General features: G+C 69.1%; 3 protein-coding genes across 8 annotated transcripts; 1 reads left to right on the top strand and 2 right to left on the bottom strand.

Annotated features, from left to right (window-relative positions):
• Positions 1-2,194: 2,194 nt before the first annotated feature.
• S100A14 (S100 calcium binding protein A14) lies at positions 2,195-5,675 on the bottom strand. Its single transcript, XM_063421197.1, has 4 exons — positions 5,164-5,675; positions 4,791-4,926; positions 2,719-2,865; positions 2,195-2,630 (listed from the first exon to the last, which is right to left on the bottom strand). The coding sequence occupies exons 2-4, from the start codon at positions 4,821-4,823 to the stop codon at positions 2,511-2,513; spliced, it is 300 nt and encodes a 99-aa protein (XP_063277267.1). The 5' UTR covers positions 4,824-4,926; positions 5,164-5,675; the 3' UTR covers positions 2,195-2,510.
• A 131-nt stretch (positions 5,676-5,806) lies between these two features.
• On the bottom strand, positions 5,807-6,996 carry S100A13 (S100 calcium binding protein A13; the record flags this gene model as incomplete). The annotated part of the gene is made up of 3 exons (XM_063421073.1): positions 5,807-5,970; positions 6,063-6,269; positions 6,697-6,996. Coding segments are annotated over 3 exons (642 nt in total), but the record flags the coding sequence as incomplete, so codon positions are not given.
• S100A1 (S100 calcium binding protein A1) lies at positions 6,837-12,335 on the top strand. Of its 6 annotated transcripts, XM_063421146.1 has the most exons (5): positions 6,919-6,948; positions 7,039-7,114; positions 7,766-7,858; positions 11,803-11,951; positions 12,059-12,335. In XM_063421146.1, the coding sequence occupies exons 2-5, from the start codon at positions 7,072-7,074 to the stop codon at positions 12,200-12,202; spliced, it is 429 nt and encodes a 142-aa protein (XP_063277216.1). In that variant the 5' UTR covers positions 6,919-6,948; positions 7,039-7,071; the 3' UTR covers positions 12,203-12,335. The 6 variants fall into 6 exon arrangements, with proteins under 6 accessions (XP_063277220.1, XP_063277215.1, XP_063277218.1 ...); XM_063421150.1 differs by lacking the exon at positions 7,039-7,114 and having other exon boundaries at positions 6,837-6,948; XM_063421145.1 differs by having other exon boundaries at positions 6,861-7,114.
• Positions 12,336-13,361: the final 1,026 nt, after the last annotated feature.

Below are 13,361 nucleotides of genomic sequence, written 5' to 3'. Positions count from 1 at the left end.
TGCCCCTGGTCCTGGCAGCTCAGGGTGCCCCCGCTCCTGCTCCCCCCCAGGTGAGGGGTCGGGAGGGGTTCGCTGCCTTTGCCCCACTGGAACCTTCCCAGAGGGGCCAGCGCTGCCTTTGGGGTCCTTGGTGGCCTCCAGGGCGGGTGTCCCTCTGCCACCGAGCTGTCCCAGAACATTCCCGTCACCTCCAGAACATTCCAGAGACTCATCCAGGGCTTCTCACGTGGCAGGAACTGTCCCCGGTGACACCTCAGTGTCACAGGAGGGACAGCCAGGAGTCCCCACAGCCCGGGGGGAGCAGGGACAGGAGCGGGGCTCCCCTTTCCCCCCCATCGCCCCGGCCTGACACATTTCCTGCCTCCAATTAAACTCACGCCACACCTTTCTGCTTAATTTCCCTGCGCTGATTCCCAAGGAAGGAACAATAAATACTCATTCCCGTTGTGAAATCCGGCCCAAGGTGAGAGCAGACGGGGCTGCGGTGCCGGAGCCGCGGTGCCGGAGCCGCCGCCGGCCCGGCAGGACCTGTCCCCTGCCCTGCTCTTATCACCCTTCCCCAGCCCGGGATCACTTTGGGGTTGGGTTTTTCTCCCCTCTCGAGGTGACCGAGGTGCCGCTGAGGCGCCCACGCCCTCTCCCTTTTTTTGGGAGGCTCCTTCTGGGGGTCCCGGGATCCTCCGGGATGTGGGGCTGGGTGGGAATGGCCTGGCTGGCACAGGAAAAGTGGGAAAAGTGGGGGAAAAGTGGGAAAAAAGTGGGAAAAGTGGGAAAAGCAGGTCCTGCAGGCCCTTTCCTCACTCTCCACGGGCCGGAGCCAGCGGTGAGCAGCAGTTTTGTGTCATTTTCCCTTTCCCAATTCGCTGTGATCTCACCCAAACCCCACGGGGTTCCCAAGCCGGGGTCCTGCTCCCGGCCCAGGATTTCGGGAACTGCCCCGAGCTCAGCCCAAATCCCAAATTTCAGTTCCCAAATCCCCGTCCGGAGCTCTGCTCCCCACAGCGGGGAGCACCAGGGGATTGAGGATTGGGAATGTGGGGGGCCCTGGGGTGCCCACAGGGGTCACACAAACCCCAGGACGTCCTTTGCACCCCTGCAGCATCCCCTGCACCCCTGCACCATCCCCTGCACCCCTGCAGCCCCACAGCACCCCCACAGCATCCCCTGCACCTCTGCAGCATCCCCTGCACCCCCTGCATCCCCTGCACCCCCTGCACCCCCTGCACCCCTGCAGCATCTCCTGCACCCTCCTCTGCACCTCTGCACCATCCTCTGCAGCCCCACTGCATCCCTGCAGCCCCACTGCATCCCCTGAAGCCCCACTGCATCCCCTGCACCCCTGCAGCATCTCCTGCACATCCCAACCCCCAACCCACAACCTCTGCACCCCCTCCTTGCCCCCCACTTCCCCTCTCCCCCCAAAGACAGCCGGGATCGCCCCATCCTGCTCGATTTGTTTGAGTTTTTTGGTTATTTTGAGTTTTTTTTGTTTGTTTGGGTTTTTTTCCAGTGTTTTCCTTTATTAATTTATACAAAAAATCAGTTGCAAGTGGCCCAAGCTGATCCCAGCCCGCCCCCGTGCCCGGCTGGGGATGGGGAGCACCAGGAGGGCCAGAACGGCCCCCCAAAAACCCGGGGGGGCGGCAGGGGAGGCTCCCAGGCCGGGGCACCCACCCAGGGGTGCCCCCCGAGGTGCCAGGGGGGGACAAACCCCGGGTCCGAGGGGGATCGGGGGGAAGGAGCCGAGTCCCGCTCGCCGCGGTGCTCCGGGGCTGGGGGAGCCGCGCCCGGGGGGTCCCGGGGGGTTCCCGAGGGGTTCCGGGGGTTCCCGGAGGTTCCCGGGGGGCTCCCAAGGGTTCCCGGGGGTTCCCGGGGGGTTCCCGGGGGGTCCCGGGGGGTTCCGGGGGTCTCCCGGGGGGTCCCGGGGGGCTCCCGGGGAGTTCCGGGGGTCTCCCGGGGATTCCCGGGGGGCTCCAGGGGGGTTCCCGGGGGGTCCCGGGGGTCTCCCGGGGGTTCCCGGGGGGTTCCCGGGGGGTCCCGGGGGTCTCCCGGGGGGTTCCCGGGGGTCTCCCGGGGGGTTCCGGGGGTCTCCCGGGGGTTCCCGGGGGGTTCCGGGGATCTCCCGGGGGTTCCCGGGGGTCTCCCGGGGGGTTCCGGGGGTCTCCCGGGGGTTCCCGGGGGGCTCCAGGGGGGTTCCCGGGGGGTTCCCGGGGGACTCCCGGGGGGCGGGAAGGGGCCGGGGATGGAGCAAAGGACGGAGAGAGGCGGCTCCGGAGCGGGGCCGGGACCCCCCGCGCCCCCCGGGGGAGGGAAGGGAGCGTTCCTGACGGGAAGGAGAACCGAGGAGGGCAGGGCCGGAGCCGGGGAGGGGGATCCGGGCACGGGGATCCTCCGAGACCCGGCAGGAGCGACGCTTTTTCCCAGGCGCATCCCCCGGGACCGGCGGCCTCCGGCGCTTCCAGGAGCGGAGCCCGCGGCCCCGGGCGCCTTCCCCCGTCCCCCGCCGCTCTCTACTTCCTCCGGCAGCCCTTGGCCGCGTCGCCCATCATGTCCCAGTACTCCCCGAACTCCAGCTTGGCCTCGTTAGGGTCTCCCATGCACTCGATCTTCTCTTCCAGGGGTCCCACGCACTGCGGAGGGAACAGCGGGGTGAGGGGGCTGCGGGGGTCTCACCGGCACCCCCGGGACCCCCCAGCTCCTCCTGCCCGGCGCCCTCACCTTGCCCAGGTGTGGCAGCTTCTGCACCACCAGCTCCTGCATCTCGTTGGGGGTCAGGTACTCCTTCTGCCCCTTCACGGCGTAGCAGTGGAACTGGCTGATGACGGTCTCGATGGCCCGCTCCACGTCCGTGAGCTCCTGGCAGTCCTGCGGGGGGGACAGGGGGTCAGCGCCGGGGGGGACAGTCCCCTGGGGGGGTGGGACAGGTCCTCAGAGGGGTGGGACAGGTCCTCAGAGGGGTGGGACAGGTCCTCGGAAGGGGGGACAGCTCCTCGGAGGGGTGGGACAGTCCCCCGGGGAGGTGGGACAGGTCCCCAGAGGGGTGGGACAGCTCCCCAGAGGGGTGGGACAGTTCCCCGGAGGGGTGGGACAGCTCCTCAGAGGGGTGGGACAGTCCCCTGGGGGGGTGGGACAGGTCCTCGGAGGGGTGGGACAGGTCCTCAGAGGGGTGGGACAGCTCCCCGGGGGGGTGGGACAGGTCCTCGGAGGGGTGGGACAGTCCCCCGGGGGGGTGGGACATCCCACGGGTGAACAGGACGAGCCCCGAGGGCGCGGGACGCTCCCTTGAGCAAACACTGAATCCCTTTTAAATCTCCTTGCCAGCACCAGGCCCGGCTGTGCAGATGGGAGGCAACTTCCCATCCAGCTGTGACACCTCCCTGTCCAGCTGTGACACCTCCCAGTCCAGCTGTGACACCTCCCAGTCCAGCTGTGACACCCCCCCTGTCCAGCTGTGACACCTCCCAGTCCATCTGTGACCCCCTATCCATCTGTGACCCCTGGTCCAGCTGTGACCCCTCCCCGTCCAGCTGTGACCCCCGGTCCAGCTGTGACACCTCCTTGTCCAGCTGTGACCCCTCCCTGTCCAGCTGTGACCCCTCCCTGTCCAGCTGTGACCCCGGTCCAGCTGTGACACCTGTCCAGCTGTGACCCCTGTCCAGCTGTGACCCCTGTCCAGCTGTGACCCCCTATCCAGCCGTGACACCTCCCTGTCCAGCTGTGACACTTCCCTGTCCAGCTGTGACCCCCGGTCCAGCTGTGACCCCCGTCCAGCTGTGACACCTCCCTGTCCAGCTGTGACCCCCCCATCCAGCTGTGACACCTCTCTATCCAGCTGTGAGCCCCGGTCCAGCTGTGAGCCCCCACTCGATCCCAGACCTCTCCACACAGATGTGCGGCTCCACACAGATGTTGCTCCCCCACATCCAGCTGTGCCCCTCCTGTGCCCCCCGCTGTCCCCGCCGCTGTCACCCCCGGGTGTCCCCGCCGGGCGCAGCCGCCGCGGCGTCTCCCGCCACCCCCGGAGCTCCGTCCGGACTGGTTCTTCCTCTCCCGGTGGCGGCGGTGGCAGCGTGAGTCACAGCCCGCCGCCACCGCGGGCCCTCCGGAGCCCCTGTCCCACCCCGCACACCCCTTCCCGTGCGGGGCGGGGGGCGCGGGACAGCCCGGGACAGCCCGGGACAGCTCCCGGGACAGCTCCCGGGACAGCCCGACCCCCTCTCCCGGGACAGCGCGACCCCTTCTCCCGGGACAGCCCGGGGCCGCTCCCGGGGCCGCTCCCGGGACAGCCCGAGCCCCGCTCCCGGGACAGCCCGGGACAGCTCCCGGGACAGCCCGACCCCCTCTCCCGGGACAGCCCGGGCCGCTCCCGGGGCCGCCGCTGCGGCTCCTTTTGAGGGAAACGGCGGCGATTAACCCAAACCCGCGGCTTTCCCTGGAAACCGCAGCCGGGAAGAGCCTGAAAATCTCCAGAGCGCCCCAAATCCTCCGCAGGTGCAAAGGGGCGCGGGGCGGGCACCCCCCGGTTGAAAGCCGGGGAAAACCGGAGCTTTTCCGCCGCCGGGCATCCTCGGAGCGGCTCCCGGGGGTCACATCCGCGGCCGCAGCACGGAGCTGCTGCTTCCCCGAGCTTTCAAGCGGAGCCCCGGTCCCCGAGCCCGGCGCTGCCAGGCCCCGAAGCAGCCCCGACTCTGGGTCCCGCCGTGCCCGCGGCTCCGGGGCCGTGCGGTGTCCCCCCCGCCCCGCCGGGGGTCGCGGTGTCCCCGCCGGGGGTCGCGATGTCCCCACCGGACCTTGCGCTTCTTGCGGCAGTTGCACTGGCCCATGGTGCGGCTCCTCGGGGGCTCCTCGGGGTCTCTCCGGGGTCTCTCCGGGGTCTCTCCGGGGTCTCTCCGGGGGTCTCTCCTCTGCCGCGGGGTCCCGGGGGAGCTGGCGGGGGAAGGAGGCCAAGCTCAGCTCTGGGCTCGGGCAGAGCTTCCCGTCCTCCGGTTCCTCCAGGGCTCCTCCTCATCCCCCAGCGCAGGGCGGGAGGGAGCCCCGGGATGCGGCGGAGCTGTCGGGACACGTCCCCGGCGTCCTCGCAAGTCGTGACAGAGCCGAGCGTGGGAGCAGAAAGGCCCCGGGTGGGGGCAGACCCCGGTGCCGTGGGGCGGCCGGGCCACTTACCTGCAGCGCGGGCTGTCCCAGGTGTGCGCGGGCTGCGGCGGGCCGGGGTTTTATACCGGGGAGGTGTGAGTGGGAGCTCGGCGGTGCGAGGCGTCTCATTTGGGAGCCTGGCCCGGCGCCAGCGTGGGGCCGGGGAACGCCTCCTTCCCGGCCACACCGGCGGTTCCCCGTCCCACCGGGCCTGGCGCGGCCGCGGCGCCGCGTGGGAACGGCCACCGGGCCCCGGTGGTCACCCCAGGGCGGGGCTTCCCCGGGGCTCAGATTTGGAAGCTGGGAATTGAGATGTCCCCCAGCCGGGATGCGGATGTGTCACCCCGTGTCACCCCGTGCCACCCCAGGCCCTGCAGAGGACGGGCATTGATGCCACCGCGGCCACCGCGGTGTCGCTGCCGGGAATGTCCCCAGCCCCACCCCGGCCACAGCCGCAGCTCTGCCCCCCACCCAGCCCCCGGTGGCGCGGCAGGAAGGCGTTTGTGGGGCGCAGGGTGGCACCCCAAAGGCCACACCGGGGCAATTTGGGAATTTGGGAACGGCCCCGTCCATCGTGGGGTGCCCGGAGTGACCCCGGGGCTGGTCCCCAGCATAGGGAGGAGATGGGGGGCTCAAATCGGGACCCCCACAAGAACAGCAGCGATGCTCAGGCTCAGGGAAACCTCATTTATTTGCCGCCTGTCACTTCTTTGCCGCCTTCTCCCTGCGCACGGCCTTGGCCAGCTCGCCGATGAGCCGCCAGTACTCGCCGAACCTCAGCTCGTCGTCGTTGTTCACGTCCAGCTCGCTCATCTTCTCCTCCAGCGAGGGCACGTCCTGCGGGGAGCACACGGGAGGAGCAGGGGCTGCCCCCCACGCACACCCCGGGGCATCGGGGGGTCCCCGGGGGTCCCCGGGGGTCCCCTCACCTTCATCATGTTGGGCAGCTGGAGCCGCACCAGCTCCTTGAACTCGCCGGCGGTCAGCGTGCCCTTCCTGCCCTCCTTGGCGGCGAAGGTGACAAACACGGTGACAACGCGCTCGATGGCCGCCTCCAGCTCCGTCAGCTCGGTGGGTTCGGTCGGTTCGGCCGCCTCGGCCGTGGCCATGGCACCGGACACGCCGCTGGCCCGGGGCTGCGGGGACAGGAGCCCACAGGGGTGTCCTGGGGGTCCCCATGATGTCCCCAGGGGTGTCCCAGGGGTCCCTGTGATGTCCCCAAGGGTGTCCCGGGGGTCCCCGATCCCCTCCCCAGCCCAGCGAGGGCTCCGCTCAGCCCCCCGGGGCAGCAGGACCCAGCGATGTCCCCAGGGGTGCACCGGGGGTCCCAGCGATGTCCCCAGGGGTCCCGGCGATGTCCCCAGGGGTGCACCAGGGGTCCCAAGTGATGTCCCCAGGGGTCCCCAGCGATGTCCCCAGGGGTGCACCGGGGGTCTCCGGCAGTGTCCCCAGGGATCCCCAGCAATGTCCCCAGGGGTCCCGGCAATGTCCCCAGGGATCCCCAGCAATGTCCCCAGGGGTCCCGGCAATGTCCCCAGGGGTCCCCAGCGATGTCCCACTTACCCCCTGGGAGGTTTCGGGGGGTTCGGGCGGTTCGGGGCGGTCTCGGGAGGTTTTATAGCCGCGCCGCAGGAGGGGACAGCGCGGCCTTTGTTCCCCCAGTGCCGGTGTTGGGTTTCCTGGTGCGGCCGGACGGACGCGCAGACACCGCCCGGGCGCCGCAGTCCGTCCGTCCGTCCGTCCCTCCGTCCCTCCGCTCCCTCCCCGCCCGGGCACCGGACCAAACTCGGCCTGAGCTCGCCGCGGGGACCTCCGGTGGGGACAGGAGGGGACAGCGGGCAGGGAATCCCCGGGGCTGGGGCATCACCCGGCCCTTCCATGAAACATTCCCGGAATTTTTCCCAGGATCGTTTAAATTGGAAAAGACTCTCCGAGGTGATGGAATTCAAACTTCCAGCCCCGTTCCGGGGGTGCAGGGCAGGTGAACCCCAAACTCCGCTCCCCGCAGGGCTGGGGACACGGAGGTGACCCCAGAGCCGCGGTGACATCCCTGTCACAGCCCTGTCACAGCCCTGTCACATCCCTGTCACATCCCGGCCTGGCCCGGGCAGTGCCAGCGGTCCAGGGCCCGGCTCGACCCGCACCGAGTGAGAGTTGTGACTCAGCCACCCGCTGACATCATCCCTATTAATAGTGGGCTCTGTAAAAATTAATTAATTCAAATTAATTAGGGGGTTGGCACTGCCCGAGCGCTCCCCTTTAATCAGTGGGTATTTATAGCACTGCGGCCTGGCACGTGTCCACCCGAGGGGACAGGCCAGCTCCTGGGGACACCCCCGTTCCCACGGGGACCCCGAGCTGCATCCAGCACCCCGAGGGGACCCCGGGATTGTCCCCAGTGTCCCCAACAGGTGTGACAAAGAGCCAGGCCACCCCCCCAGGGCCACGCACGGGGATTTGGGGTCCCCAGAGGTGTTTTGGGGGCCGAGGACAGGGACAACCCTGGCACAAGGTCGCCGTCAGCAGCCCGGGCTGTGACACCTCTCAGTGGGGACAGGGAGGCTCCCACGGGCACGGGGTGGCCCTGTCCCCACCCCGCAGGTGTCACGGGGCAGGAATGGCCTTCCTGCAGCCCCATCCGGCCCCGGAGTGACGAGGGGACAGGGGTGGCACTGCCACCGAGCCGCACGTCAGGACACCGGGACGGAGTCTTGGGAAAGCGCCGGTGAGTCAGGCCCGGCAGGGACCGGGACAGGTTTGGGGTGAATCACCGGCCCCGGAGCCAGGCGGGCCCGTGACTGCCCTGCCTGGAATTCGGGGGGCCGGGACGGGGTGAGGAACGGGCAGGTGGCCCCACAGCAAGGAGGGGACACGGGAGAGGCACCTCCGGAGGTTTTGTCACCCTGGGATCACCTCCGGGGGTTTTGTCACCCTGGGATTACCTCCGGGGGTTTTGTCACGCTGGGATCCCCATGGGGACTGTCCCCACGGGCAGGGGGTGGTGACCTGGCCTTGGGGACCCCGGCGTGGCCAGGAGGGGACAACAAAGGGACTGAGACCGGGGCCAGGGAGGGACAGGGGCCTTATAGGGACAGGGACAGGAGCCATATAGGGACAGGGGCCATATAGGGACATATAGGGACAGGGGGCATATAGGGACAGGGATGGGGTCCATGTAGGAACAGGGGCCATATAGGGCCTTATAGGGATAGGGGCCATATAGGGACAGGGACCATGGAGGGACAGGGACCATGTAGGGACAGGGGCCATATAGGGACAGGGGCCATATAGGGACAGGGATGGGGGCCATGTAGGGACAGGGACAGGGGCCATATAGGGACAGGGGCCATATAAGGCCATATAGGGACATATAGGGCCATACAGGGCCATACAGGGCCATACAGGACACCCCGTGTGACAGGGTGACCATGGGCACCCCAGGGGGTCAGCGTCCACTCCCACATCCTGGTCCTGGGGTTCTCCACAGCCTGTCCAGCCTGGGGACCCCAACCACGGCATGGCCACCGTGGTGGCCGGTGGTGGCCCCTGGAGGGGCTCCTTGGAGGGGACCGCGGTGTCCCCAGGCCGGCCACTGCAGCTCCTCCCTCTCCCAACCCCGGGCATGGAAAAGCCTCTTCCAGAGCCCCGGCCACAGGAACGGGGAGACAAGATCGGCCCAGCCCCGGCACCACCGGGAACTGGAGCAACTGGTTTAGCTGGGCCAAAGTGGAGCAGGGGAGTCGCAGCGGCTGAAACCTGTTCCAAGCTGTGTGTAAAGCTCCTGGCATGTCCCTGGCTGTGGAAAGAGCTCGGGCTGGGATTGTGCCAGCCGGGCGTGCTCTGTGCCAGCCGCAGGGGCTGAGACCCCCCCGGACCCCCCCAGTGCTGGGGTTCACCCTGGGGCACCCCGGTGCTGCTGTCCCGAAGGGTTTGGGGGGTTTGGGACACTCCGGCTGTGCTGGTGGCTCTGTCCCCTCTGTCCCCTCTGTCCCTGCCTGCCAGGGAGTGGGCCCGGGGTTATTTTTGGGCAATGCCTGTCGCTGTCACCAGCAGCTGCTGGTGACATTCCCGGGCTGTCCTGCCCTCTGCCCGGCCGCTCTGGGGACAGGGACACAGCGAGTGAGTGCCACCAGGGCCCCTCCCCGCCCCCCAGCCCCTCCTGGAGCCCCGGGCCCCCCCTCCCTGCCCCACACCAAAACTGGGAGCTGTGCCCTGGTCCTGAGCTGCCCCAATCCCACCTGGGACCCCCAATCCCACCTGGGACCTCCAATTCCATCTGGGACCCCCAATTCCACCTGGGACCCCCAATCCCACCTGGGACCCCCAATCCCACCTGGGACCCCCAATTCCATCTGGGACCCCCAATCCCACCTGGGACCCCCAATCCCCACCTCTGTCGGGGCCCCCCAGTTTCCCCCAGTTTCTCCCAGTTTCCCCCAGTTTCCCCCACTCCCAGCGCAGTGAGGAGGGGGGCTGGACCCACAGGACCCCCCAGCTTCCCCCAGTTTCCCCAGTTCCCAGCGCAGTGGGGAGGGGGGCTGGCCCCACAGGACCCCCCAGCTTCTCCCAGTTTCCCCCAGTTTCCCCCAGTTTCCCTCAGTTTCCCCCATTCCCAGCTCAGTGGGAAGGGGGGCTGGCCCCACAGGACCACCCAGATTTGGGGTCCCCCCGGGCAGGGCCCGTCCCTGGCCTTTCCCAACCACGGGGCAGGAAGTGCGGGAGATGGCAGCAGAGGCAGCAGGATGTCATTAATTAGCCCCCAATTAGGGCTGGAAGGCGGGACGGGGAGCCCGGCACCACCCGGCTCTTGTGAAAACGCAGCTCCTGATTGAGGGGGGTGGGTGGAGGGTCCCGAGGGGGGAATTGGGGGGCTGGGGGATTGGGGGGCTGAGGAATTGAGGGGCTGGAGAATTGGGGGGCTGAAGAATTCAGGGGGTGAAGAATTCATGGGCTGAGGAATTGGGGGGCTGAGGAATTGGGGGGCTGGGGGATTGGGGGGCTGAGGAATTGGGGGGCTGGGGGATTGGGGGGCTGAGGAATTGAGGGGCTGGAGAATTGGGGGGCTGAAGAATTCGGAGGGTGAAGAATTCGGGGGCTGAGGGAATCGGGGGCTGAAGAATTGAGGGGCTGAGGGGTTCGGGGACTGAAAAATTTGGAGGCCGAGGGGTTCGGGGGCTGAAGAATTCGGGGGCTGAAGAATTCAGGGGCTGAAGAATTCGGGGGCTGAGGAATTCGGGGCCGAGCTCCCCGGGGATGCCGGCCCGGGGGGGCCGCGGGGCTCCAGCCCGGGCGGATCCGGGGCCGTAACGGGATCCGCGGGATTTATCAGCATCGCCCGGGCCAGCTCGGGCTCCGGTTTCTTGGCCGAGGCGTTGCTGCAGCAACGTCGGGCTCGGGATTGTGGGCGCCTTTTGAGCCTCACAAGAGCCCTTTGAGAGCGCGGGGGGCCCGGCGGAGTCACCCGATAGCCCCCGGCGCTCCCCCCGGGCCCGCTGGCTCCCGGGGACACCGGACACCTCCACGGGCGGCGGGAGCGGGGCCCGGGCGCGGCTGCGGCCCCGCGGATGCGGCGCTGACAGATGGGGGATGCCGCCGGTGACACCGCGGGGTCACGGCGTGGCCACCGCCGTCACCCGGGGGTCCCCGGGGGTTGTCACCAGAGAGGGACCCCGATGCCCGTCCCGATGTCCCCCAGGATTTCCGCGCCCAGGGGTGACCCAGGGGGTGGCCGGAGGGTGGCACCCCCCGAAGTGACGCCCGTCCCCCCGAGCCTGCCCGCGGGGTCCGGGGGTGATCCCGGGGACACCCCGGGGGTTGTGACCCCCCAGGCCCGGCCCCCGCGGGGGTGGCCGGCGGTGCCAGCCGGGCTGTCCAGCCCCGGTATCGGATCCTCCCGGAGGGAGGGGGCTTGGAGCGTATTTAACGTGCCCGGCCGGGCCGGGCGGGCGCACTCGGAGCGCGGGGAGCTCAGGTGAGCACAGGTGACTCTGTCCCCTCCCCCCCCAGAGCCCCCCTCAGAGCCCCCCGCCCCAGGGACCCCCCAGAGCCCCCCACCCCAAGGACCCCCCAGAGCCCCCCTCAGAGCCCCCCACCCCAGGGACCCCCCAGAGTCCCCGGTCCTGCCCAGCGGGGCCGCGGCCAGGGGTAGGTGACACTTGGGGATGGGTGACACTCGGGGGGCGGGTGACACTCGGGGGGCGGGTGACACTCGGGGGGTGGGTGGCATTCGGGGGGCCAGCGGGTGACACTCGGGGGGCAGGTGGCATTCGGGGGGTGGGTGACACTCGGGGGGCGGGTGACAGGGGGTGGGTGACAGGGGGTGGGTGGCAGGGGGCGGGTGGCATTCGGGGGGCTGGCAGGTGACGTGCCGGGGGGGGTGACACTCGGGGGGCGGGTGACACTCGGGGGGCAGGTGGCATTCGGGGGGTGGGTGACACTCGGGGGGCGGGTGGCAGGGGGCGGGTGACAGGGGGTGGGTGACACTCGGGGGGCGGGTGACAGGGGGTGGGTGACAGGGGGTGGGTGACACTCGGGGGGTGGGTGACACTCGGGGGGTGGGTGGCAGGGGTGGGTGACAGGGGGCGGGTGGCATTTGGGGGGCTGGCGGGTGACACTCAGGGGGAGGTGACACTCGGGGGACCGGCGGGTGACGTGCCGGGGGTCCTGCAGCCGCAGCCATGGCATCGCAGCTGGAAGGGGCCATGGAGAGCCTGATCAATGTCTTCCACCACTACTCGGGCAAGGAGGGGGACAAGTACAAGCTGAGCAAGAAGGAGCTCAAGGAGCTGCTGCAGAGCGAGCTGGGATGTTTCCTGGAGGTAACTGGGACCAGTCCGGGCTCTGGGGGTCTCCTTGGGGGTCTCCCCTTCCCCCCGTTCCCCGGGCTGGCTCCCCCAGCCCCAGGGCTCACCCCGTGCCCCCCCAGACCCAGAAGGACGCGGGGGCCGTGGAGAAGATCATGCAGGACCTGGATGAGAACGGCGACGGCGAGGTGGATTTCCAGGAATTCGTGGTCCTGGTGGCCGCCCTGACCGTGGCCTGCAACACTTTCTTCTGGGAGAACGCCTGACCCCCCCTGGCGCCGCAGCAGGACGGGGATCCCAAAATCCAGAGCCCCCCCGGCAGCCCCCAGCCCGCCCCCTCTGCTCCCCGGCATTCCCAGGGGATCCCACCGGGATCCAGCTCCGCAATAAAGGCACCGACCCAGCCCGAGATCCTGTCAGATCCTTTATTCCGAGAGTCGGGACTCCTGTGTCCCCCCAGGGAATATTCCCGCTCTGGGGTCACCAGGAAAAGCCACCCGGGGTCACCCCAAGAGCCTGGAGACAGCCCTGGGATCCACCCTGGGATCTACCCTGGGATCCACCCTGGGATCCACCCTGGGATCTACCCTGGGATCCACCCCGGGATCCACCCGGGGATCCACCGGGATCGGGGGGACAGGGTGACCCCGGGGTGGGGGATCCCGGCCGGTGTCGGGGTGTGGGATGAAGGAACACCGGGATTTGGGAAGGGGGTGACAGCCCGGGAGGGATTTGGGAATTGGGGGTGACAGGATGGGAGGGATTTGGGAAGGGGGTGACAGCCCGGGAGGGATTTGGGAATTGGGGGTGACTGCCCGGGAGGGATTTGGGAAGGGGGTGACAGGCTGGGAGGGATTTGGGATGGGGGGGTGACAGCCCGGGAGGGATTTGGGAATTGGGGGTGACAGCCCGGGAGGGATTTGGGAACTGGGGGTGACAGGGTGGGAGGGATTTGGGAATTGGGGGTGACAGCCCGGGAGGGATTTGGGAACTGGGGGTGACAGGGTGGGAGGGATTTGGGAATTGGGGGTGACAGCCCGGGAGGGATTTGGGAATTGGGGTGACAGGCCGGGAGGGGTTTCAGAAGGGGGTGACAGGCTGGGATTTCAGGAGGGGGTGACAGGCCGGGATTTCAGGAGGGGGTGACAGGCCGGGACTCGCCGCCAGTGGCTGCACAGGCGCCGGCACCGCGCCCGCCGGGCTGGAGGAACCGGTTGGGATCACCGGGACGGGGCGGTGGCCAAGGGCTCCAGCAGGGCCGGCAGCGCCATCGTCCGCCCGCGGTCCCGGCTGGGATGGGCCGGACACCGGGAAAGGGGACAAGGAGCAGCCGGACAGTGCTCCCAGGACATGGGGGGACACTGGGAATGCCCTGGGTTGGACTCAGTGATCCTCACAGATCCCTTCCAACTCCACAATTCCCCA

This window comes from Prinia subflava, chromosome 35 (genome assembly GCF_021018805.1).
Source record: "Prinia subflava isolate CZ2003 ecotype Zambia chromosome 35, Cam_Psub_1.2, whole genome shotgun sequence".
Lineage (NCBI taxonomy): Eukaryota > Metazoa > Chordata > Aves > Passeriformes > Cisticolidae > Prinia > Prinia subflava.
The sequence above is the reverse complement of the archived record's forward strand: the minus strand, read 5'-3'. Positions and strand labels throughout refer to the sequence as shown.